Source organism: Miscanthus floridulus, chromosome 19 (assembly GCF_019320115.1).
Source record: "Miscanthus floridulus cultivar M001 chromosome 19, ASM1932011v1, whole genome shotgun sequence".
Lineage (NCBI taxonomy): Eukaryota > Viridiplantae > Streptophyta > Magnoliopsida > Poales > Poaceae > Miscanthus > Miscanthus floridulus.
In genome coordinates this window covers 82,371,639-82,398,814 of record NC_089598.1, presented here as the reverse complement: position 1 = coordinate 82,398,814, position 27,176 = coordinate 82,371,639, and the positions used below count along the sequence as shown (strand labels likewise).

The window sequence follows — 27,176 nt, the reverse complement described above, 5'->3', positions numbered from 1 at the left end:
GATGCATGGAGGCAGCGAGAACGGCGAGGAGGCGGAAGCAGCACAGGGATGCAAGCGGGTGGTGGCCAAGGCATGGATTCAAGGTGCATGAGTCAACTACGGTGGAAGGCAGCTGAGGGCATTCGCATGGTGATTCGGGGCTTGACTTCTATGCAGCTGTTGTTGGGCAACGGTTTCGACCGTGTGTCGTGAGTGCCCGCGAAGTTGGCGAGGAGGCCGGCGCGGTAATTTGGGCCAGTAGAAGTGCAATGTCTGATGATTTATGTGGTGTCTGATGGCAGCTTGAGGCCCTGCTTGACTTTTCTACTATCTTAACGAAGCGGCTTGGTTGCTAAAGGTGGCGGGCGGCTTGGCGACGACAAGAGGTAGTTGTTTGTGCTTTCGGCTTGGCAGCTTGCAGTGACTACAATGGCTAGCCTTGCACGACAAGGGTTAGTCTGGTGCAGGACAGCGTCGACAAGTGGCGCAAGCGGAGGCGATGGCAAGACGACTACATGGCTTGCAGCGGATCATGGCAGTTAGCCCTGCATGGTAGTGGTTGATTCGGTGTGGTACACCGTTGGTAAACGACGACGCAGGCGGTGACGATGGTGTATCATCATGTCGCTTTGTCGCCCTTTTGTTGATGTTGCTTCGTGGCGGCCAGTTGTGGTTTTTAGTGGTGTTGCTTGGACGTGTTGAGGTCTCGATCCAACCGGCCATTGTCGATAGTTGAGCTAGTTGTTTACTGTTGTTTTTTAGGTTTCGTTACTTCCTGTCGTTGTTGTTGTAGCTCTGTTGTTTTGCCTGGTCTGGGTACTCCTCCTTTTTAATATAGTGGTCAGCTCTTCTGGCTGATTCGTTTTTTTTTTAAAAAAATTACGAAATGATCTTTGATTTCAGGTAGTTGCACGGATGGGAGAGAAAAAGCTGATACTGAAGATAGCTGGAACTCAAGGAAACAATTAGTGCTGCTCAAGCTGGAAACGCAAATTGAGGTCGAGGGTCTGGTGACGAGTTTGGAGAGAAAAGTAAATCAAGCTCCAAGATTACGCTGGGAAATGGCCAGGAAAGCGATACAAATATCAGGTGGGATACAATTGGCGCTCAACCTTGGGAGTTGAGAGGAGGATTACAAAACTTCAAATTCACATCAGAATGAAGAGTTGTTGCCTTAGCCGAGTGTGGTGTCACATACTTGTAATAATCTGTTAGTTGGCAATCTCTCTGTGGAGTCTAGAAACAAGAGCTAAAATGGCGGGTGTGCCTAGAATACGCTGGAACGTAATCCGAATGTTGACGTGCTTTATGCAAATAAAGCAGGGGAAACCTATTTTCTAAAAAAAAAATATATGTTGATGATGAGGAGGAGCATCTCCTGTTGACTCGAGCTGAATGGAGAACCGAGGAAGCAAAGGCTAATGGACGCACTAGAAAGTTCTACAAGAAGAAGGTGAAGTGTTTTAAATGCAAGAACTTTTTTTACAACAAAATGCAAGAACTTTGGTCATTACTCTTATGATTGTCCCTCGGAGAAGAAAGAAGGGAAGGCATATATTGCAGAGAAGCAAGAAGAAGATTATGATGATGAGCCGGCTTTACTTATGGCCGAGGTTTGCTTGCTTTGACATCAGTTTCATGCAAACTCAACTTCAGGGCATTGAGAAGATGTGTACACTGTCCTAAGTTCAGCTTGTTTAAATTTGGGTGTTGATTAGTGTAGTTCTCCATCCAAGGAACTCCATGATGTCAATTAGTTGAGTTCTCCATCCTAAGAGTGAATATGTATAGGATATCGATAAGCTGAGTTTTCCATCCTAAGATTGGAGGTTCAAAACGTCTTTTAGTTGTGTTCTCTGTCTCGAGAAATTCAGGGTTTCAATTAGTTGTGTTCTCCATCCTGACAAAGTGAGCTCTTGGCGGCGTCGGCTGTAGTAGTAAAGTCATCTTGGCGTCGGCTGTAGTAGTAAAGTCAGCAGGACAGTAGTGAACAGGCCAATTTTGCTTTTACTTTAAATTGTAATACAGTATATGCACTAGAATATGGGATAGTGTTATCCCTCTGTGGTTTGCGAGTCCTATAAAAGGATCTACACTGTCCTGGAATGTAACATTTTTTAGTTTGAATAAGAGAACGTATCTCTGTTAGACTATTAGTTCCTCTCCTTTGATCATTTTCCATTCCATACCATTTAGGTGCTGTTTGTTTTGGAACTTTTTGCCAGTAATCAGTTCACTATCCGATTCCGGTAATCAGTTCCCACGTATTTTTGGCCGTAGATTTCCTTGGTCGGCGTTTGGTTGGATAGAGCCGCAATCCATCACACCGTGAACCGATACGGGCCCATGCAATTTGGTTACCGCTCTCCACCGGGCGCGATCTGTTGCCGCCACTCCCCGCATGCCCACATGCAAATATGCAATAAGCAGTCATCCAAACAAATCGCTCTTTCAGTTGCATGCTAACAGATCACACCGTTTACTCGTTGCATTACCGTTGCCGTTCCCACCGCCGAAGCAAACAGCACCTTAGTTTGGGCTATAAAGAGTGACAGGACGGCGAAGCACATGAGCATAACTGATCTCCGTCTCAAGCCTCTTTAATAATGATTCAATAAACCAATAATTTAACTTATAATAAAGCTGCTACGCAACGACGCTGTTAAGATTCAGCTTCCAAGATCCAGAAATGCTTTTCCAGAGTCTCACAGAAAATCCGCGCAGCCACCCGCTTCAGCTGCTTGGACATGGCAGTGTAAGCCTGGCGGAGAGACATGAGCCACTCACTTCCAGAGCTTCCGCAGAGACATGTTCTTCTCTGTATCCTTCTTCATCACCTTCGCCACTGCCATCTCGAAATCCTCCTGGGTGACGTGCACCCTTCTCTCCCGAAGGGCAAACATTCCTGCTTCTGTGCAAACAGCCTGCAAAACCACAAGGTAGAATCAACGTGAGTAGTGTACCATAACCGTTATGGTATCTGCACCTTTGACACTTTCAGTGCACAAAGGGTGAGCAAGTGATGGCTGATAAATCTGACTGAAGTTCTGCCTAAATGGCTAATTGCAGAGGCTAAAATGATGAGGGTGAATCCAGACAACTGCTACATTTAACCTTGCTACCCAGGCCAAATCTTGCGCAGATGGAATTTTAACTACATGGACTAACATGATAACAACCTGAGGCTTCTGAATTTCTGCAGATACTTAAAGAAGTTGTTTAATGTTTTTACTGTCTATTGTTTCATTCTGAATGCAAATTTTCTCTTGGTAAGGCATGCTTTGTAAACTAGGATCGTCATACAAACCTTCAGCTCTGCTCCAGAGGCTCCATTCATCTTCACAGCGATCTTCTTCAGATCAATGCCGCGCATCAAGTTCATTCTTCTTGAATGAATCTTCAAAATATCAAAGCGGGACTGAAAGACCGGAAGATTATAGGTTAGTCAAAATCAGCAGCCATGTGGGCATTGAAAACTTGATTGCTGAAAAACTGTTAGCATTCCAAGTACTGCATCACTTACAGTTTCACTTGGATTTGGAAATTCAATTTTCCTGTCAATGCGTCCAGGCCTAAGGAGGGCTTGATCCAAAATGTCTATCCTGTTTGTTGCCATGAGAACCTTAATCTTGTTCGTTACTTCAAAACCATCAAGTTGGTTCAGAAGCTCAAGCATGGTGCGCTGAACCTCACTATCACCACTGCCACTTGACTCCATCCTAGCTGATCCAATGGAGTCTATTTCATCCATAAATATAATGGATGGTGCACGTTCCCTGTCAAGACAAAATGAGATAATTAAGCATCTTGGAATATAACTATGCAGCATTTATCGCAACAATTTATCTTAGAATCCCATTGAAGTAACACTGATGGTGATGAGTGATGATTTGACTGCAACATAAACTGAGAATGTGTACCTAGCCATCACAAAAAGTTCACGAACCATCCGGGAACCCTCTCCAATGTACTTCTGAACCAGCTCAGAACCAGACACCCTAATGAAGGTACAGTCTGTGTGATGAGCAACTGCACGAGCAAGTAATGTTTTTCCAGTACCTGGAGGGCCATAGAGAATGACACCCTGAAAGATGAATAGGATAAATATCAATATAGTATATAGTATTATCCACAGAATAAATTACTTTATTGATACAAAAAAAACATATATAAAGGTTCTGGTAAACAAACCCTAACCTTTGGTTGCGCAATCCCAAGACTCTCAAACAACTCAGGATGCTTTATTGGAAGCTCGATTACCTGAAGATTGAGTTATTAAGCCAGAGTGCTAACAGAAGGGCAAAACAACAAAATGTACTGTACGATGAAATTCTTTACACACCTCTTTGATCTCTTTAATTTGCTGATCAAGACCGCCAATCATATCATATGTAGAATCAGGAACTTTCTCAACCTTCATAAGGTTAACTAGTGGATCGACTTTGCTGGGCAGAATAACATGAAGCATATAGCTCCCGCTTCGAAGAGCAACTCGTGTGGAAGGTGTGAGCTTTGCAATATCTATACTTTTATCAACATCAACAATATATTTGCCTTCTGGATGCACCTGAGAGATTGCCATAACCAGTTAGATACAGTAGGATACGTGGAAACTCAGTCCCATTCAAAACATACATGCTAATACAAATACATCTGCTATCATAATGATCATACTGTGGACTATGTAAAAACAAAGAAACCAGAGAGAAGAGGCACAGTAAATTGGTATCAGCTTGAATTATTGCTATTTTTCACGGAAATTATAAGTAGAATGTCATGACAAATAATGGGTGTCCGATCCTGAAATCTATGATAAGCACCATTCCAGTTTCTATTATATTCCCTAATATTTGCATAGACCAAGTACTAGATATTTGCATAACATCTATCCTTGTTCGCGTGTATTATTTTTTTACAGCATACTTTGGATTAGAAAGGATGTATTTGTTCCTTTTCACATATAGCCAGGAATGAAATATTGAGCTTCTTCCATTATGCCAAAGCAAGACTGGGATGTTCATAAGCCACATTTAAAAACCAAAGAAAGAGAAGAGATGTACCTTTACTAGAACCTTTGACTTGCTCATCACCTTCACAACCTCACCAACATGTGAACCCGGTTCCTGAAGCAGATGCAACTCTTCCCGGCACAGTTTAACTGCAACACAAAAGCTGAGAGTTATCAACGATTGTAAGCAATAACATAGTTCATTCCAAAATCTTCATTAGAATTCTGTCGACACAATACTCCCTTCATTCCAAATTATACGACGTTTTGGCTTTTCTAGATTTGTAGCTTTTGTTATGCACTTAGGTATACACTATGTCTAGGTACATAGTAAAAGTAATGTATCTCGAAAAGCCAAAACGTCTTATAATTTGAAACGCAGGGAGTTAACATCTAGCATTAGCACCTCATCTAACAGAGAGGATTTCATGAATGCTAGCGCAGAGAGCAAACAAATGCAAACGTGCAACAGGGAAATTTCTCCGCGTAAGCCGAGTGATAGGCAAGTTTCAACTCTGAAAGAGGTGTAACCATCATCAGGACTACACACTAGCAAAATTCAGCAATCTCCAATCTCCAACATGAAGTACGAAGATCAAATTCCCTTTGGCAAGGGGGCCTTCAATTCTAAACCTGATCCATGGGTACTTGGATTAAACATGACTTGCAAACATGTACAATTCCGGTTTTTCCAAATCCAAAATAAAACTGAAAACACAAAGTCAGTGGATCGTCTTTTGGGCGCCCTACTTCAGACACGCCCCAATCAGAGCAAGCGAGGAGACCGACCTAAGCGCTAGAATAGAGATGAGAGTCCAGGGTTTCGGGGAACCAGCGCGCTTACCTTGGGAGTTGAGATCGTTACGCTGGGCCTCTTGGCGGCTTAGGTCATTGGTCCTCTGCTGGACCGCGAGGAGTACGTCGTGGATGTGCTTGTTGTAGTACTTCCCCAGACCATCGCCGCCGCCCCTCGTCTTCGCCGTGGCAGCCTCGTGTCCAGCAGCCGTCAGCGCCGAGGGCTTCGAGACGTCCATCGACACCGTCGCCATCGCGCGATTCAGTTCGCCGCGGCTGTTTTTATTTGTTGGATTCGGGCTTTTTAACTTTTAGCCGTCCTCCTCGCCAGTTTTATGCAAATTTTTTTTTAATTTTAACACTTTTTAAAAACTAATTTTTAAATCGATTGGTTTTTTTTAAACTAACACTTTTGACCACACCTATTGCCCTGACGCGGTCAAATGCATGTGCCGCGCCATGTATGGTGGCGCGGCAGAGGGCTGACGTGGCGGCGACTGAAATCGCTGACCGCTGACGGGGCAGGGCCTACCGCGCCACCGATCTTGGTGCGGCACTGCCGCGGCCTGATCCGTGGCGCGGCAGAGCCGAATAAATATCACGAGCGAGCCCCCCCGCCTGCACGCATCCCTGCCCGCCCGCCCACCACCAGCAACCGCATGTGGCCGTGCCCGCCCACGCCACGCTCGGACGCGTCACGAACGTCGACGCGTCAAGGCCGTCCGCTCCTAAGGTACCTTCCTCTCGATTTCATGTTATTTTGATTATTATTGTTTTAGGATAATTAGTGATTTAGGATAATTAGTAATATAGGATAGTTGGAGTTTTATGATTGTTATTAATTTATGATAGTGATTTAGGATAGTCAGTGATTTAGGATAGTTAGGTTAGTGAATTTGTTTGTGATTTATGTAGGTAGTTTTTAGGTTTGAGGTTAGAATTTTGGGTTTAGGGATTGATTAGGTATTTATTATTTAGTTTATAGTTAGTTATTTAGTTAGGAATTTTGGGTATAGATATAAGTTTATAAATGTCGGTACTTACTAGTGCATGATACGTTGATTTTGATGACTTCATGAAGTTTTGTCAAATGCTTATATTCCTAGTGAAATTGTTTATGTTACTAGTGCGTGATATGTCTGTTAATTTTACTTTGAATATATACATGTGCTTTCATATTGCATAACAAGTAGTTCAAATTTTGCAATGCTACATAATGTTAATTTGAATTTTGTTAATTTGAATACTCTAACGTTTTGTTTATCAATTTGTAACAGGATGACCCCTCCCACGCAGCACCCGTTGTACCCTATTCTTGAGGTGGAGTACGACGACCAGCACCGAGCACACATCTTGAGTGACAACGACGCAGAGGTGGCATTGCCTCCTTTGAGGCCCCGCACGCTGTCAACGAAATATGGTCGACAGTCTACCTAGGGGTATGCCTAAGGTAGTAGATTATCAGTAGACAGATGCACAAGCTACAAACAAGATGGTGACGCAAGACAGACATAAGATTTTATCCAAGTTCGGCCGCCGTAGAGGCGTAATACCTACGTCCTGCGTCTGATTGTATTGATGTATGTCAATGAGAGATGTTTTTTAGAGGGGTTCCCCAGCCTTATATAGTTCGGGGGACAGGGTTACAAATCTGGAAACTAATCCTAGTCAATTACAATTGCCATAGGTGGCCGGATAAGGATTCCTATTCTAACCGATCAGGATCTTGCTTGACCTACAAATCTGTCTTGATTCCTTGCACGGGATTCCGAACAGATTGACCGGGCCGCGCGTCGTCTTCTAGTGGGCCAGACCCCCTGATCCGGGCTGGCCCAGGCATAGCCGTAAGGGTATAGGGGTTAATACCCCCATAGCTAGTCCCCGAGCACCATGTATTATGCTGTGACACGCCATTCGATCTCCTTCAACTAATGTGATCCGTCTTTATATCATCTCCAACTGGTTGAAACATTGACCAATCAAATGTGCCAGTATTTTGGTCAGAACAGAAAGCAGTAGACCATGATTATAGCCGAAGATTCCGGTTGTTCGAAGAATGCATGGTGCTCTAAAGAAAAAAGAAAAAGATTTCTTTCCTTATCAAGTGTGCCCACTTGTATTTCTGAAAAGAAATGTAAGCGACCCTTGGACAATAGTAATTCTGGCAATCAGTCAAAGCGTAGGGGTCGATAAACACATTCACCACAAGGTGAAGTATGCCCACTTAGTCCCCGAGCCTGGTAGTAGGTGACATAGGCACGTGGTGCCAGGGTTTAAAAAGAATTTTCACTGAAGTTAAGAATCCAATCGGCGTACAAGCAATACGAGATGCACCGGTAGGTGCATCGTACCGATGTAGTCCCCGAGCTTGCTGGAAGGCGAAGTATAAGTCTTGTAGCAAGGTCTAAATAAATGCCTCTCGACTGTATGTGTATACAAATCACATGTAGCCGAGGATAGTGGTCTCCGAGCAGTGGTCGGAACAGTCCCCGAGCACGGTAGTTATCTGAAAAATCCTCTAGCATGGTAGTGGTCAGCGTAGTCCCCGAGCACGGTAGTGGTCTGGACAGTCCCTGAGCACGGTAGTGGTCTAGACAGTCCTCGAGTACGATAGTGGTCTGGACAGTCCCCGAGCACGGTAGTGGTCTGGACAGTCCCTGAGCTTGAGAGGTGCGGCGAAGAACCAAATGCCACTTGTACTATTATTTGGTGTATTTATTTATCTTCTTACTCTGTCAAGTCTAATCTGACACGTCTGGTCAAAAAAGTAGACAGATATAGTACGTCATACTGCCTTCTTGTCCTTTCAAGCAAACAGTCACCTAGCACTTGTAAGGAGGTGCGTTAGCGTGGGCCCTCTCACACTGGTAACGAAGAGGCGCATACACTGATAACGAAGAGGCGCATATATTGGCATAGATCTCGAGGTTGTGAAAACAACCATCTACGGCACATGCGCACGTCTCCCAAGAATCTCGGGCAGACGAAACGATGGAACTCTTGGCTAAATATAGTATAAAATTGGGGCGTTACTTTTTACCAAACCCCATTACCATTCGCCGCCGCAGCCTTCTTCTTCCTCTTGCCAACTGTAATACCTCCGAAATCATCACCAATCAATCCTCCACCGTATCCTCTTTCATCAGCAAGGCCGGAGTCATGGCGAAAAGTGATGCCCAGAAGAAAGTAAGAGTCATGGCGAAGGAGTGGTGGAAATCGAGAAGCAACGAGCAGACCATCGAAGACCTCGTCATCATGGGAGTACTCCACAACAAGGAACTCACAGGATGGCGCGTGCTGGAGGGCGAGGGGTACCCCGATCCACAACCAGGTGAAATTGTTGTTTTCGAAGACTTCTTCAAGCGGGGTTTTGGGGTTCCAATGCACCCTTTCCTTTAGGGGCTCTGTCTGTACTACGAGATTGGGATTTGCAATCTGCATCCCAACTCGATTCTCCTTGTCTCCACCTTCATTCATCTTTGCGAAGCATATGGCGGCTTCCAGCCCCATTTCGACTTCTTTCGCCATCTTTTCTATTTGCGGAAGAAAGGAAGCGGTGGCTCGAAGATAGCCGGTGGTGTGTACCTCAACCTCCGTGACGGGATAAAGGCCTAGTACCTACACTGCCCTTGGAACACGTCGCTTGACGACTGGTACAAGAAGTGGTTCTACATCCGCAAAGAGCTAAACACGATCACACTGTATGACGTGGGGTTCATTCCGGAGAAGAGGACCAGCTGATTGGAGAAACCCGAGAGCCTAGAATAGATTCTAGAAATACTTGGGATGATCCCGTGGAAGAAACTAGATGGTCCCAGTGTGGTTGGGAACTTCATCAGCCAAAGGATCCAGCCCTGCCAGAGGAGGGTACATCCCGGCTACGAGTACCAAGGTAGCGTAGACCCAACGAGGACGAGGCAGGAGGCACTTGACAAGATCAAAGTCAGAGCCAGAATTGGAGAGCTATTTAACTTAGCTGATCCAAATTATGTTAGATTGAGTGCCATCGAGCATGCTTTCAAGCTCGTCCAACCTCCCCCAAAGGTAACTCATCTTGCCTTGTACCCGTAGTCTTATATTGTAGTAGAAACTTACTGTGTGATCTCCTATTTGTTTCCTAGGTTAATGGTCGGGATAGAGCGACATTGTTTGTGTCGCCAACCCCTAGTGTAGATTGGCCACAAGTTGCTGACCTGACCACCTAGACCAGCATCGGGGGCGAGGACGTGGACTGGGCCGTGCTCGGAGTTGGAGAGGAGGCAGCGGCCAAAGCTGCTGGTAAGTGGCCAGCGACCAGCAAGCGTCATCAGACGATCTTGACTTTGTCGGACGACGACACAGAGGATGCAGACATCTTTCAACTCATCCCTCGAAAGAGGAGGAGGCAACTGGAGTCAATGGAGCAAGGTGGCTCCTTCGTGCCGGTGGGACTCACATCGCATACCACTGCAGCGCCGAGGACAAGCGGCAGAGGGGTCGAGCACCAAGCCCCAGCGTCGGTGCTAGACGTAGAGGGAGACCAGGTGTCACCCGCGCAGCACGTGGAGCAAGCATGGGCAAAGAGATGCGCCTTCACCACATCATTCCGTGCTTCCAACATGTAAGTATTTGTAACCTTGATGTAAGCTTGCAATTTATATTGATTACGGTTGCCTTCTGAACTTATCTCAGATATATTAGGTCGACGTCCACCGAAAATCTGGACCAACTAGCCAGGAGCGGCGTGACTCCGCTAGCAATGTCAGAGAAGACTGCCCAGTAGCCGACCATGGAGGAACCCATAGCAGAAGGTCTACCGGAGCCTCAACAGACAAGCGGCCAGACAACAGTCCCCGAGCAGGTGGTCGAGGGAAGAGCTGAGCCAAGCACAAGTGCTCCGAGCACCAACCCTACAGAGGGCGACACCTCAGTACCAGGGGTAACGGGTCAGACCAAGGAGCAGCGGCCGGAGTCAAGAGCATAGAGCACGTTTGTCGATGCTGCAGCCTGTGGGAAGGCCATAGTGATCGCAGAAGCTGCCAACTCCGGACCAGCACCGGTACCTGAAGAAGAGGCCAAAGAGGACGAAGTAGAAGAGGTCCTGGGCCGTCTACAGGACAGGCGACAACATGTATATGTGTCGCACTGGCGAAACAACCAATGGGTTGTTCATGAGGAAATCCCAGAGGTCGAAGAGACCAAGAAGGTTGAACGAGCGGTGAAATGACTGGTGATGGAGGTCCAGGTATGTTTTGCTTCATCACCTGATCTTGCTGTGTAGTCAAACTTTCTTACTTAGCTTTTTGCACATAGGACTTAATGAAGACCGCAAGGTACCATAAGAAATGCTTCGACCAGATCGAGGGGATCACTTCAAGCAACAAAGAGCTGACGGCGGAAGTGGAACGCTTGCGTCACCAACTTGAAGCCGCCAACCGTGAGAGGACGGAACAAGAGTCCCAGAACCAGAACCTGGTCGTCCTACTTAGTAACAAAGAGCAAGAAAGAACAAGTAAGTAGTCACTTTATCACAACGAGTGCATGACAAGTGTTGTTGCGTTGTTGGTAGTAACAGCTGTAGTGCAGGCTTAGAAGCCAAAGTGGCCCGTCTCCGAGAGGAGAACAATCATGCAGTCATGGAGTGTGATCGCCTGAAGGAGGACAACAAAAAACTGGCGCACGATCAGTCGCAGCTCTAGGACCACACGACCAAGATGAAAGAGGAACTAAAAAGTAAGTTTTCCAAGCCCCTTTGCTCACTTTTGTTGCCCGCTTTATCTTGTCGTGATATGACGTTTTAATGGCTTGTGCGGTTTGTAGTTTTAAAAGTCAATGCCAAGAAGCATCTAGAAGCCATGATGAAAGATCGTGATGGCTAGATGGCGTGGTGCCAAGAGATCACTGAGGATCAGGACACATGGAAAGACCGGTGCCAGGAGGTGGCAACGGGCATTTTGCTGGTCCTCAACCTTATCAACCCAGCGCTTACAGAGGACGTGCCGAGGATGCCGTAGCTCGGACTGGTCGATAGATGCCGAAAGGCATGGGGATGGTTCCAAGAGTTCGTGAAGGAGGCGGGTGAGTACATAGGTGCACATGTGCTAAGCATGGTACGTGCTCACTACCCCTTGATCGATCTCAAGTGCCTAGAGGCTAGATACCCGAAGGAGGTAGATCCAGACAAGGCTGAGGAGCTTCGGATGACCCAGCTAGACTTGTCTTCAAAGATAATTGGCGACATTAACCTATGTGGAGGCGGGACAACACCTGTACAGGGTACGCCATCAACAAGTCAGCTAGAAACGCCATCAACAAGTCAGCTGGAAATGCCATCAGTTTTGAGCCAACCGGCGAAGCCTGTGGTCTCGACCAGCCAGGCATCGGCAGGGCCATCTTCTTCAGCTCGACCAGTATAGGAGTCCCCGGGACTCGAGCAGCAGGTGCCGCGTGACCCGACCAACCAATAGTATAGGCTATAGCTATAGAAGAAGATGTAGTTGTGTTATTGTAAACTTAGACCTTTTCAGGCAAGCTTGTAATAACGTAACTGTTTATCAGCATAAGCTTGTTTGTTTTGTGGAAAACATATTTAAGCTTGGATCTCATGTTGGTGTAACTAAGTGAGAACATGTTAGCATTCTGTTTAGTTGTACCAGTTTAGTCGACACGTCATCCTGTCAGGTTTGTATGGCCCTAGTTTGTCCTATGGTCGGAGTGTGAGGTGCGTAGCCTATGCACACATAGACGCAGACAAGTTAAACCAGAGGGGACCTGCCGATCACCCATAGCGTAGAGAGCAGATCCCATACACGCGTTGGGAAGAACCGGAGACAGGGCCTACTCTGAAAACTCGGGAAGGAATGGTGGTCGTTTTTGACTGGTTGAGTTAGGATAACAATAGACTTCAAAGTGACACATTAGAGTGGTCGGAGAAATCATAATAGCTTTGTTGAATTAAATCGAAAGTACAAGAGGAGTACATATCTTAGTAGTTAAGCATAGAAACGCCTAAGCTTGTCGATGTGCCATGAATTGGGTACGTCTGTACCATCCAGGTGAGCTAACCTATAAGACGTTGGTCGTGTAACTTCCTTGATCATGAAGGGCCCTTTCCATGGAGTTGCGAGTTTGTGGACACCAGCCTGATTCGTCTTCCACTTTAGGACCAGGTCCCCAACCATAAAGAACCGCTCCTTAACGTTCTTGTTGTAGTACCTGCACAAAACAATAAGGTATTTGGCTATACGTACGCAAGAATCGAGCCGCTTCTCTTATGCACTATTCACTTCTAGCTCCCGCGCTTCATTGGCCTTGTCTTTGTCGAAGTTCTCTACCCATGCTGATCTGAAGGCTATATCTGCTGGGAGCACTGCCTCAGCACCATAAACCATAAAGTATGGTGATACGCCGGTATTACGACTGGGCTAGGTTCTGAGTCCCCAGACCACGGTTGGTAACTCTTTGAGCCATCTTCTGGGTGCCTTGTCATTTTCTCTGTACATCCTCTTCTTAAGTGCGTCCAATATCATACCATTTGCCCGCTCGACCTATCCATTAGCTCTAGGGTGCGCCACCAAGACATATTTTACTACTATGCTCCTTTCATCGCAGAAGTCCCAAAAAGCGTTCCCGGTGAACTGAGTACCCAAATCAGTGATAATGATGTTGGGTATGCCGAAGCGGTGGATGACTTGGTCGATGAACGTGACAGCCTTTTCTGAAGATGCATGTACCAGAGGCATGTACTCTATCCACTTAGAAAATTTGTCGATCAGCACAAAGACACATGTAAATTTCCCAGGAGCCGGTTTGAAGGGCCCGATCATATCCAGTCCCCAGCACATGAAGGGCCAAGAGGCTAGTATTGTCTTGATCTCGTGTGCTGGTACGTGGATTCTCTTGGCGAAGAACTGACAACCCTCACAATGGCGGACTAGCTTCTCTGCATCGGCTATAGCTGACGGCCAATAGAACCCTACTTAGAAAGCCTTGCAAACCAGCGTTCTCGAAGCCGCGTGGTTGCCACAGGAGCCAGAGTGGATTTGGTCCAGGAGTTGTTCGCCATCCTCTGGGGTTATACACTTCATCAAGATTTCCTCCTTTGCGTTCTTGCGCCATAATTTGCCATCGACGAGCAGATACTGCTTACTACGATGCATCAGGCATTCGTTTTCTGTCCGATCAGTGTAACCGCTACCATCTGTCAGGTATTTGATGAAAGGTACTCTCCAGTCGGGCTAATTAGTGGTCGGAGGTGGCTCGGTGGTGCTTGACGCTGGAACCGTAGCCACCAATGGCTGGTCTGGAGGCTTGTTGACCGTGGGATCTTCCTCTTCGATGGAAGGCATGAGCAGGTCTTGAACAAATACGCCATGTGGGACATTAGCTCGAGATGATCCTAACTTTGACAGTGCATCTGCTGCTTGATTTTTGTCCTGGACCACGTGTGTGTACTCGATGCCATAGAACTTGCCTTCCAGCTTTCTGATTGATTTGCAGTATGCATCCATCTTTTCGCTAGTCGTGTCCCAGTCCTTGTTGAGTTGGTTGATGACCAGAGACGAGTCTTTGTAGACATAGAGACGTTTGACACCGAGCTCAATCGCAATGCGCAAACCATGTAGGCATGCTTCGTACTCGGCGGCGTTATTAGATGCTGGGAAATAAATCCTGAGGACATACCGGAGCTGCTCCTTGGATGGTGACATGAAAAGGACTCCTACTCCCGCATCGTCGATGTTGAGAGAGTCGTCGAAGTACATCTTCCAATACTCATCGAGCCCCTGAGAAGCAGGTGTGCTTAAGTCTGTCCACTCGACGATGAAATCGACGAGTGCCTGAGACTTGATTGTAGTACGGCTTGCAAATTCTAAGGAGAAAGGGCATAGCTCCATTGCCCATTTGACGATGCGCCTATTCGCATCCTTATTGCGAATGATGTCTCCTAGAGGGTACTCGGTCATGACCACCATACGATATCCGTCGAAGTAATGTTTCAACTTTCGAGATGTTATCAGTATGGCGTAGATCAGTTTCTGAATCTATGGGTACCTAGTCTTGGATTCATTGAGTACCTCACTGATAAAATAGATTGGTCGTTGTACCTTATAGGCGTGGCTAGGCTCGTCGCGCTCGACCACCATGGCAGTGGAGACCACTCGATTAGTTGCCGCAATGTAAAGTAGGAGGGTTTTGTCTTCTCTGGGAGCAGTGAGGACCGAAGGTGATGTAAGGAATTGTTTCAGCTGTGTGAAGGCAGCGTTTGCTTCCTCCGACCACTTGAACTTCTTGGATGTTTTGAGCAGCTTGAAAAACAGTAGTCCTTTTTCGCCTAATCTTGATATGAAACGACTAAGAGCAGCCATGCATCCGGTAAGCTTCTGGACATCCTTCACCTTTTTGGGTGGCTTCATGTCTAAGACAGCTTTGACTTTCTCCGGGTTAGGGCGTATGCCATCATGACTGATGACGTTGCCAAGCAGTATACCAGAAGGAACACCAAAGATGCACTTCTTTGGGTTTAATTTCCATTGGAATGTATTAAGGGCTGCAAAGGTGCGTTCCAGGTTGTCAACAAGGGTATGTGCTTCCTTGGTCTTGACAACTACATCATCAACATAAGCCTCGATGAGGTCATCTTTTATCTCGTCTTTGAGGCAGGCCTATATGGCGCGTTGATAGGTAGCCCTGGCGTTCTTGAGCCCGAACGACATGGTCATGTAGCAGTAGGCACCGAAAGGCATGATGAAAGATGTCTTGATCTGGTCATCCTTTTTGAGAGCGATCTGGTGATAACCAGAGTAGCAATCCATGACCTCGTCTATGCAAGGTAAGCCGAAGGGGTCTTTAGGGCAGTGTTTGTTGAGATCAGTGTAATCAACGCACATTATCCATTCATTATTTTTTTGCGTACAAGAACTGGGTTGGCTAACCACTCTAGATGATACACTTCTTTAATAAATCCAGCTGCCAAAAGTCATGTAACTTCTACCCTAATTGCCTCCTTTTTGTCGCGAGCGAACCATCGTAGCTTCTGCTTGATAGGTTTGGCCTTGCCATTGACATTCAAGGAGTGCTTGATCAAGTTTTGAGGTACACCGGGCATGTCAGCAGGTTTCCATGCGAACACACTCACGTTGCTCCTCAAGAACCTGACGAGCGCGTCTTCCTATTTAGGATCCAGGTTGGCCCCGATAAGGGCCGTTTTTGCTGGGATCACCATCGACCAGCTGGATCACCTTGTGCTCCTTGGACTTGATGTTCTTGCATGGAGCCTCGAGCTCTGGGATCTCCAGGTGGTCGGCCAAGGTCTTCTTGGCGTCGAGCATAGTCTCAGCCTTATGAATAGAGAGGTCGTGAGCCTCTGCTATTTTGAAGCTGTCGTCCTCGCAGGTATAAGCTGCATATACATTGCCCCTGAGAGTTAGAACCCCTTTCTCGGTAGGCATCTTGAGCACCAAATACCTGTAGTGAGGTATGGCTATGAATTTGGTGAGCGATGGTCGACCAAGGATAGCATGGTAGGTGCCATCGAAGTCAGCGACCACAAAGTTGATGTAGTCGGTGTGGAAGTGGTCCAGGGTACCAAACTGCATAGGTAGCGTGATCTGCCCAAGAGGTGTAGAGCTCTGACCGGGGAGAACACCCCAGAATTGTGCCTCGTATGGTTTGAGATCCACCTGGGTTATCTTCAGGGCTGGCAGACTATTCTTGAACAGTATATCGATGGAACTGCCGCCGTCAATCAGCACTCTATCAAACTGAACCTTGTTGATACAAGGATCAAGGACCAGGGGAAAACATCCTGGCCCAGGTATTGCTGCCCATTGGTCCTTCCTACTGAAGGAGATCTCGCGGTAAGACCAAGGAGGGAGCCACGGATCAACGATGAGGTTGTCGATGTTGGCCACATTCAAACAGGCGTGGGCAAGGAGCTTGCGTTCTCGTTTGGTCTCGATGGACACTTTGCCTCCAATGATGGTGTGGACACGATTGGTTGGCTTGACGTACTTCTGACGGGGATCTACATCTTCATCATCGTTGTCTTCGTTGTGCTGTTCCCCTGTGTTGTTAGGCTTGTCGGATATATCCGGAGCCTATTGATGCGTGTAGATAGACTTGAGAACATGGCAATTCTCCATGGTATGGTTTGACTTGGGGTGGAGCTGGGAGGGTCCTATCAATGCTTTGGCGTAGTCTTCATCGTAGTTGCGACGTCCGCCACCTTTCTTAACAGTGTTGACCTCGCCGTCGTCTTCCCAAGCACGCTTGCCCCTGTAATCGTCACAGCGATTATGCCACTGATTACGCTGGTCGCGGTGGTCGCGAGGGTCGTTGCGCTGGTTGCGGTGATCAAAATTGTCGTTCCGACCACGGTTGCCACGGTAGTCATCGCGGTGTGGGGGGTGGTCGGAGTGTGGCACCCTTGCTGCTTCTTCAATGATTATCTTTTTTAGCATCATCGGCATCTACATATTTCTTAGCAGTGGCTAGGAGCGCTGTGACTAATTTAGGTCTCTTGCGAAGGAGCTTGTCCCGTAGGGCATCGTGGAAGCGGAGACTAGTAATGAAAGCCTCGATTGCCTCGTTGTCGGAGATTGATGGGACCTTGATGCGCATCTCCAAGAAACGCCAAACGTACTCGCATAGTGGCTCATCTTTCCGGTCTCGAATCCGCTGCAGATCATATTTGTTGCCGGGTTGCTCGCAAGTAGCAATGAAGTTGTCGATGAAAGCTTGCTTGAGCTCTTGCCAAGAATCAAAGTAGTTCGCCGACAAGCTGACCAGCCATTGGTGACCTGCATGGCCAACAGCGACTGGGAAGTAGTTAGACACGACGTGCTCATCAGCCATGGCTGATCCGCACGCAGTTTCGTAGAGCATGACCCATAACTTGGGGTTCTCTTTGTCGTCGTACTTCTAAAGTTTTTTGAGCTTGAAGTTCTTGGGCCATATGACTTGGCGAAGGTGCGGAGTGAACTGCTTCAAACCCAAAGGGCCATGGGTAGTATCATATTCCATATGGTGATAGGTTTCGTGGGATGCATGATCGTTGGCTCTTTGGTTGATGCGATCACGTAGATCGCGTCCTCCGAGGTAATGGCAGAGATCGCTATTGCCATCACGGTGATCTTGGTTGCCATCCTGATTAACCCTGCGACCGTGGTTATCGTGGCGATTATCACGGTTGTCTCGGCGGTTGTTGTCCTGAAAGTCACGGTGATTGTCATCCCGACGGTGGTTGTCGTCCCAACCACCACCATGGCCACCGTTTCTGCCTTGACGGTTGTCTGATGGGTCATTGTTGCGCGAGCCACGTTGGTTGGGTGGCTGTGAGCGACTTGAGTACTGGCAGCTATGGCTTGATTCGACTGAGACGGATGGAGCTCGGGCTTGATTTACAATCTCTATGGTCTGGGCCATAGCAGCCGTCAGGTAAGCTTGTATGTCATCATGAACTACCTGTGTTTCCGGGGTATTGGGTAGTCGTTGCATTATCGCCATAGCAACAACTACGTTGGTGCTTGGAGTCTTGAAGACTTGCTTGTCCCCCACCCTATCAAAAGCATTGTTAAGGTCGCGTGGCTAGACCCTTATGCGTCGGGCCTCCTCTTCTGCCTTGGCTTCAATTTATCGGCGATTAAACTGGTCAATATTGCGTGCTTCGCGTGCTAGCCTTTCTTGTTCTGTTTCACCGACTGCTGGTGGTTCGTCATTACTAACGACATTGACCAAGTCTCCTCACCTTGGTAGGAAGGATGGGAATCGTGGGAATCCCAGGGCGTGGTCTAGGATATCCAGATTGTATTCAACGCCTTCATTGTCATGATGTTGGAGCTCGGTGTGAACAAAGGCATTAGATGCGATGCCGGACGAGGAGCTTGAGCCACCCTCTTGAACTATGTGGACCGATCCTTCTTGATAATCCTCAATTCGGACCATGTTGACGAAGTTGCGTAGGCCGTAGGGCTGGACCTAGTGGTTCTCCATCGAGGCTTCATACTCAGAGAGCCGAAGACCCGTCACAGGGGCTGGCCGGCAACAAATGGAGCGCCCTTCAGGAGTAGATGTGACCACGAGATCCGTACCGAGTCGTGCAGGACGACTAGCCTGAGCTGGTCGGGTAGATCTATTATGGGTCGTAGTTACCTGCTCATTAGATTGACTTTGAACTGAACTTACCAGAGCCAGGGTTTCGACAAGTTTGGTGCCGACCCGATCGATGGAGTCGAGCAAGTCGGTGTTGTCGATCTGCCTCCTTTTGTAGCGAGGAAGCGGACGACGGGTTGTCGGTGTGGCTGAAGACAACGCTGGCATGGTCGGAGCCGTAGCCGATGCAGGTGAAGCAGTGGTCGGCGTAGATTGAACCCGCACCTCCTCCAGGGTCATGGCGATGAAGTCGTCAGAGCCGATGGTCCAGGTGATGTGGCCGATGGTGAACGTGAGGCCATTCGGCGTAGCCATGGAACCGAGGATGATGACCATCTTGTTCACCTGGAGAGCAGTACGCATACCCCCTACCTGGCATGCCACTGTCGACGAAATATGGTCGGTAGTCTACCTAGGGGTATGCCCAAGGTAGTAGATTATCGGTAGATAGATGTGCAAGCTACAAACAAGATGGTGACATAAGACAGACACAAGATTTTATCCAGGTTTGGCCGCCGTAGAGGCGTAATACCTACGTCCTGCGTCTGATTGTATTGTTGTATGTCAATGAGAGATGTTTTTTAGAGGGGTCCCCCTTGCCTTATATAGTCCGGGGCAGGGTTACAGATCTGGAAACTAATCCTAGTCAATTACAATTGCCATAGGTGGCCGGATAAGGATTCCTATTCTAACCGACCAGGATCTTGCTTGACCTCCAAATCTGCCTTGATTCCTTATGCGGGATTCTGAACAGGTTGTCCGGACCACGCATCGTCTTCTAGTGGGCCAGACCCTCTGATCTGGGCCGACCCAAGCATAGTCGTAAGGGTATAGGGGTTAATACCCCCACACACGCACACCAGGGCGCACCAGTGGGACGAGCATTACGCACCATACATACGGCGTGCCGGCTTCCTCGAGCTTGTCCGTGTTGTCAATCATGGTCTTCCGCTCCTTGACCCAGCACTACTTACTGCAGCTGTAGACAGGTGCGAGTGCATTCTTTGTACGTAAACTTTCTTGTAACAAATTTGAGGCAACTAACAGTCGTTCTATTCTTATAACAGGTGGAGCCCTAAGACCCACACGTTCCACCTACCTTGTGGCGAGATGACCTTGACCATGTAGGACGTGAAGGCTATTTTTGGCCTTCAGTTGGGGGGACTTCCAGTGACAGGAATAGTTGACAACGATCACTGGAAGGAGCTGGTGGCTCAGTTTACTAGCTTTCTTCCACCAGACGATGAGGCTTTCAAGAAAAATAAGTGAGTCATTCAAGCCTATGTAATACTTGCATTGCTTTCCTGCAGCCATCGGATCTCATTTTCTTTGGTCAATTTTCGGGAAAATTCCTGTGTTTCGTCGTCCTAGATCATAGAGCGCTTTGATTACTTAGACCCATAGGCTGTGGAGGCTCTGATCGATAGGTTTACTCGAGTGTGGCTCTAGCACTTTCTTGGTGCTTTCCTCTTCCCAGATGCCTCGGGCAACACCATCAGCTGGATCTTCCTTGACATACTACGTCAGCCATGGGAGAACATAGCGGCGTACAGCTAGGGCAGTGTAGTCCTGGCATGGACGTATCGACAGCTATGCATTGCCTGCCGTCGCACCTCGGGATATATGAACCTTGGGGTTGCTCCTACCTACTCCAGGTTTAGTGTTGGGAACGATGGCCCATTGGGAGGCCCCTTAATAATAGTTTACCAGTAAGTATTTCGGTTCACTATATTCTTCAAGGCAGTTACATATGATGAGATTATTAATGGCTAATTCATTATCGTGTTCAATGCAGCAATGAAACAGACAGGATACACTCCCTACAGCTTTGTATATCTAGACGGAAGCAGAGTTAGTTAGAGGGAATACGAGGCGCAAGTACAGGGAGTACACGGACGGTCTCGATGTCCTGACATAGCACCAGGTTACGCCCTCTTTACTATCATACCTGTGTCTTGTTCGATGTACACTATATCACAACCTAACTCAATTATGAATTTTTAGGTGCATTGGTGTCCTTGGGATGCTCTGGAGCTCTAGTACTATCTCAGTCCTGTCACTAGGGATGAGTCAAACGAGTATCGCTGCGACGTCCCTCTTATTTTCTTCCATGTGGTCGAGATTCACTTACCCATCAGGGTCTATAGACAGTTTGGAAGAATGACAGGCTGCCCACCACCGCTTTACTCCACCAACCAAGCATTGTACAGGTGTGTTATCGATTAATAACAAAGCTATAATTCAGAGGTGTGTGGTACAACTAACATCGTTTTGTTGTAGGTATGACCATAGGAAGAGGTACAAGACCAAGGATTAGCACATGACACATAGCGCACACATCCATTTGTGGCAGAATAGGGTACGACATCCGATCCATGTGGTTCCTCCACACAACCAGCACACCTTCAACGAGTACCTACGGTGGCTTCACAGGTCTATGAGGACACATATCAAACCCCTGTACACTGAGGAGGCGATTGATGAGGACTTAGAGGAAGATGTCATCGAAGATGTGTATGACATTACCACTAGGGAGGACACACAGCTACAGAGAGCCCCACTTCAAAGATACGTGGTAAGATACTTGAATGGTATAATTTGAAATCCTTTTGGTATTAAGTATGTGTACTAAAATCGTCCAACCGCGTTTCTGTACCCAGGCGACACAATTGTCAAGGCTATCCAACGAAGCATCGTTTTGGCTTCACGAGTCTAGAGGGCTAGGGCCAGGCGTTCTCGCGGCTTTTGTGGAGGTAAACATAAACTTATCTGTTTCGAAAATGTTTGTTCAGTGTATATGTGTTTGGGAAATGTACTAACTTTAATGTCTATTTATGTAAAAGGTGAAGAAGAGCTGTAGGAAGCTAGCTAAGAAGCTGAGCTGCATGGACACTTTTTATGAGGAACCGCCACTCCTAGCGCGGTCGGGTGGCATATCTTCAGCCTCTTTGAGGACACCAGCTGGCTCTTCTCAGTAGATGATAGGTGCCACTTCCACGGTGCGTACACCACCACATCATAGCGCTAGGAAGGACCCTACAACCGAGGACGACGAGGACAACGATGACGACGACGACAACCCCTCGGGCTTCCGCAGACAGCACGACCAGTGGGACAATTGGGTGCAGGATGAGATCAGCATGTCTCAGCTAGGTGGTGCCCCGCTCGGTACCCAAGGAGCCTCACAGGTACTAACAAAGGTAGTTTCTTTAAATATGTATGCTCCATGAACTAACGATCATAAAGAATTATAAGTAATCATGCGTATCATATACTTGTAGGGTACGAGTCGTACGCACCGTTGATGCGACCATACCGACGTTGGCTACACTCCCAATGTGTTGCCAACAAATCCAAAGGGACAGAGGCGTCCGAGGGATCCTTACACTCCTAGGTCTTAGTTTGTTAGGTCAAACGAATATTGACGTCTGAAACTTATGGGGTTATTTGGTTATGTTATGCCAAACTTATGTCAAACAATGAAAATGTTATGTGGTCAACTTGCGCACGAACTTTATTTATTTGCTTCATATTCGTTTCTATGCGTTGCGGCAGCACTGCCGTCATGATTAGCTTTCCTGGCATCCCAAGATACTACACAACAGATGAGCACCGAATAACAATTGGGGATCGCAGCTTTATAGTTGCATTTCTATCTATTCTATGGAGTTGAAAAGATAGACAGGGAGGAGGAGGCCAGAAGTCGAAAGCATCTGATGAACTTCCACGATGAGTGCGTACGTATATATCCTATGAGTTGTTAAGGAGCAACACCACGAGTCCACGAGTGCTTGTGATCGATTGATTCACCTATAATTAATGTGAGAGGCGTGTAAGGGGGAAATGAAGACCAGTCATTACGGTGGTTAATATGGACGGCTGTTGAAATGGAAAACACATGAAACATACATCTAAAACGCGTGAAACATCCGATTACAAAAGGCTCGTCAACACAAAGCTTGACGTCGGCGCAGAGTTTGATGCCATGGAGTGACGGGGTGGTCACCGGTGTGAAGTTCATTGGCGGCATAGGCCTCGGTAGTGGCCACAATAGGTGGATGGGCGCGTGGCCGTGGCGAGTGGCACAGTTCCAAGCACGAGGCATGGTGGAGGCGGTAAACCGTCTAGGTACCGCCGCGCCATGTGCCATGGTGTGGCACTGCCGCGCCAAGATCGGTGGCGCGGCAGGCCCTGCCCCGTCAGCGGTCAGCGATTCTGGTCGCTGACATGTCAGCCCTCTGCCGCGCCACCATGCATGGCGTGGCATAGGCATTTGGCCACGCCAGGGCAATAGGCGCGACCAAAAGTGTTAGTTTTAAAAAAACCGACCATGTTAGATTTAAAATTAGTTTTCAAAAAATGTTAAAATTAAAAAAAATCACGCTCCTATGTAACTGTGGTCAATGAAATTCATAAGCATTTGTCACTTTCGCTGATGTCACACGTCAGGTGAGCATACCAGCGTGGCAGCGAGCCTCAAAGCCCTCACTTAGCATGGGAAATGACCTATTTACCCATGCTACTGCCCTCCCTCTACTCTCTAACATGTGGGCTCCACATGTTAGCTTCATCCTCAACCTTCGGTCATCACCACATAGCGAGGGGAGGGGAGGAGCTCGTGAAAACTGCATGCCGCCAATCGGGCCGCTCGAGGTGCTTCGATTCGATCCATGTTAATCTCGGCCACCCTTCTTATCTTGAGACAACGGCAACCAATAACTTGCGGGTTCGCGCAGCCCGCAGCAGGCCAGTTGGCCATGTATGAGCGGCGAGTACCATCTCGACATGTGCGCATGAGCTGTCTCGGGAGTGAGTTGGTCGTGTTAGATCTGGTCGGCGTACACTGAACTGACCGAAGCAGCTAGCCTAACCACCGGTTGTTAGATCAGCTACCCAAACAACGCCAATGCAAACAAGTAGCTAGACAGCTAGCTCGTCCGATCCCTAGCTTGCCGCAGCGCACCTGCATCTTCTACGAGGTTCGACTTGCGTGGCGCACCGCTGGCTGGCTGCTCATCTATAAAAGGAGGCACCGCGACACCATCCGACCCATATCTATCACTTCGATCCATCGCTTCTTCCACAACACAAACATGTATGTACGTAGCTAGCTAGCTCATAGAATATCTATCGCCAAATAAACCAGAGAGTAGTAGTGCAAGCAGGCCAATCGCTAGCTCCACCGAGATGACCATGATGAAGCAGCAGTTTATCAAGCTAGCAGGCATGGTGGCATTGCTAGCACTATTAGCTCTGTTGAAGCTGGCCGCCACCACCAGCGTAAAGTTCACCACCGATGACCTCAACTCCAAGGCGTCACTGTGGGGGCTTTACCAGTGGTGGGGTACGCGCTACAATGTAGAACACGACCCCATGGAGAAGCTCTGTCGATTCAACATGTTGAAAACTCTAGTTTGGTTTTGGTGAATTGATGAAACCCTAAGTGCTAACCTAGTTTATCAAGTGATCATGAGATAGGTAGCACATTTCAAGTGGTGAAGCAAATGAAGATCATGACATGATGATGGTGATGCCATAGTGATGATTAAGTGCTTGGACATGAAAAGAAGAAAGAGAAAAACAAAAGGCTCAAGGCAAAGGTATAAATGGTAGGAGCTATTTTGTTTTAGTGATCAAGACACTTAGAGATTGTGATCATATTTAGGTTCGATAGCTGTACTATTAAGAGAGGTGAAACTCGTATCGAAGTACAGTTATCAAAGTGCCACTAGATGCTCTAACTCATTGCATATGCATTTAGGATCTAGTGGAGTGCTAACACCCTTGAAAATGTTTGTGAAAATATGCTAACACATGTGCACAAGGTGATACACTTGGTGGTTGGCATATTTGAGCAAGGGTTAGGAACTTCACCGGTGGAGTGTCCGCCTGTAGAGTGCGGACAGTCCGACGGTGCCACCGGCACCCTAGACAGAAAAGATGGAGGTCACTGTAAGTGACCGGACGCTGGCCTTGGTTGGACCGGCGCGTCCGATCAGTGGCAGCAGAGGGCATGCGTTTTGGTCTCATGACCGGACGCTGGGTCGCTCAGCGACCGGACGCTGGAAGGCTGCGTCTGGTCATGCTGACGTGGCAGCATAGAGGAAGACACCATGTGACCGAATGCTGGCTGTGTCTGGTCAAGCATGACCAGACGTGTCTGGTCGGGAAAAATCATTTCTGGAAGCTTACTAGAAACGACCGGACACTGGGGGTTCAACATCCAGTTACTGTTACCTGCTGCATCCGGTGGTCTTCTGACCATTGAGATTGGGCACACAACATTTGAAGAGAGGGACACGTGGCGTGCATCGCATGACCAAACGCTGAGGTCCAGCGTTCGGTCGATCTGACCGGTGCATCCGGTTGGCCCGTGTTCAGCCTAGTGAAGGGGTACAACAGCTCTATTTCATAGGGGCTTCTATTTAAGCCCTATGGCTGGCTCAAGCTCACTCTCTTGGCCATTTTCATTGACATAACAACCTTGTGAGCTTAGCCAAAGACCTCCCACTCATCTCCATCATTGATTCATCATCTTTGTGAGATTGGGAGAGAATCCAAGTGCATTGCTTGAGTGTTTGCATCTAGAGGCACTTGGTGTTCGTGTTTCGCTGTGGGATTCGCTTGTTACTCTTAGTGGTTGCCGCCACCTAGATGGCTTGGAGCAGCGAGGATCGTCGAGCGGAGGTTGGTGATTGTCTCTAGCTCTAATCATGGTGATTGTGAGGGGTTCTTGACCTTTCCCTAGCGGAGAGCCAAAAGGTACTCTAGTGGATTGCTTGTGGCTTGTGTGATCCTCATCGTGTGTTGGTTGTGTGGCACCCTATTGAGAGTTTGGCGTGTGATGCCAATTAGCTCGTGAACCTCCAAATGAGTGAATCGTCACAACGAGGACTAGCTTGCCGGCAAGCAAGTGAACCTCGATAAAAAATCATTGTGTTCATCATTTGATTCCGAGGTGATTGGTCTTCATTGTTATTCATTCTTGTGATTGATTGGCTCCTTCCTCGACACGGCGGTATAACCTTCTTGCTCACTCTCATTATATTACCGTAAACTAGTTATTAAGCTCTTTAGTGTAGCTAGTTGTGAGAGCTTATTAGTTTGGTTAGTGTGGCTCTTTAGTTAGCTTTTGAGAGCACACTAACTTAGTGGTGTCATAGCTATTGTGTGAATAGAAACTATATAAACTAGAATTGTGATAGGTGGCTTGCTAGTATAGTAGGCTAGCACAACACTTGCTTCGCCTCTTAATTGTCTAACTGGTTTGTTAAGTGTTGTTGTAGAAATTTTTTAATAGGCTATTCACGCCCCTCCTAGCCATTAGGACCTTTCACATGTTCAAGGAGATAGCGCACCATGTCGCCTCTCGTGCTGGAGTTGTAGGCCACGCTCTGAGTCTGAACGCCTTCGCCGACTTGAGCTCGCTTGAGTCGCAGGCTCAGGCGCACTCCAGCCCAGGCTACGGAGGCATAGGAGGCCAGGCTACGGCCGGGACTCCGCACGAGCTCTATCGATGTTTCGAGTTGCCACCGGCTAGTAAATTCCTAATATTGCGCGTCTGGCCTAGATAGTGTGCTAAGAGGACATGAGGTTTATACTAGTTTGGGCAGAATGTCTCTACATCTAATTCGTTGCTGCTGCTCGTATTACTAGCACTAAAAGTTCATAGTAGGGGTTATAAATGGTCGAGAAAGGGACATGTCCCAAGTCTCTGGTGAGAGGAGCGAACGGGCGCTGAAGGCTCGATCGCTTCTCTGCTATGTGCTTGTGTGTTCTAATTGGTTCGGGGTTCGAGTCCGAATCGGTGTGATGTGTTGCGATGCGATTCATTTGAGTCCCCTTCATGGAACGCTCTGCCTTTTCTTTTATAGGGCAAAGGAAAGCATGGATTACAGTCGAGGAAAAAGGAGAGAACTAGAAGGAGAAGAAGTCCTCCAGGATCGCCGGGTCCTTCTTTTTCTTCACGTGGGTCCCGCCGACCCTGTAGACGTCAATAGGGATAGCTCCACGTTGTGGCCCTATTCGTCACTAGCGCCACACGCAGGCATCGTCTTCCGGTCGTGGCGTTCCACTCCATCCCGACAAACGTCATGGTGAACTAACGAGCCTGTTAGTGCCCGTACGAGGGTTATGCAGAACACACCGGTACGCCCGACGCTGTTCTTGATGTGAATCCCTAGGTATGGCCCGTCACGGCCACGAGTTATATCAGGGTGTGCCGGTCACCTCCCTAGTGTTAGAGCTTTGACCCAGGCCTATTCGC

General features: G+C 47.7%; 1 protein-coding gene across 1 annotated transcript; it reads right to left on the bottom strand.

Moving 5' to 3' along the window:
- Positions 1–2,428: 2,428 nt before the first annotated feature.
- On the bottom strand, positions 2,429–6,076 carry LOC136528387 (26S proteasome regulatory subunit 8 homolog A-like). Its single transcript, XM_066521344.1, has 8 exons — positions 5,832–6,076; positions 5,040–5,137; positions 4,322–4,546; positions 4,177–4,239; positions 3,900–4,063; positions 3,503–3,755; positions 3,287–3,397; positions 2,429–2,903 (listed from the first exon to the last, which is right to left on the bottom strand). Exons 1-8 carry the CDS (start codon positions 6,034–6,036, stop codon positions 2,763–2,765), a joined length of 1,260 nt encoding a protein of 419 aa, XP_066377441.1. The 5' UTR covers positions 6,037–6,076; the 3' UTR covers positions 2,429–2,762.
- Positions 6,077–27,176: the final 21,100 nt, after the last annotated feature.

Excerpts from the sequence above, each read along its gene's own strand:
- LOC136528387 (XM_066521344.1), bottom strand. The coding sequence starts at position 6,036 with ATGGCGACGGTGTCGATGGACGTCTCGAAGCCCTCGGCGCTGACGGCT. Across the intron at positions 4,547-5,039 it reads AGTCAAAGGTTCTAGTAAAG|GTGCATCCAGAAGGCAAATA; the intron begins GTACATCTCTTC and ends GCAATCTCTCAG. Across the intron at positions 2,904-3,286 it reads CCTCTGGAGCAGAGCTGAAG|GCTGTTTGCACAGAAGCAGG; the intron begins GTTTGTATGACG and ends GTGGTTTTGCAG.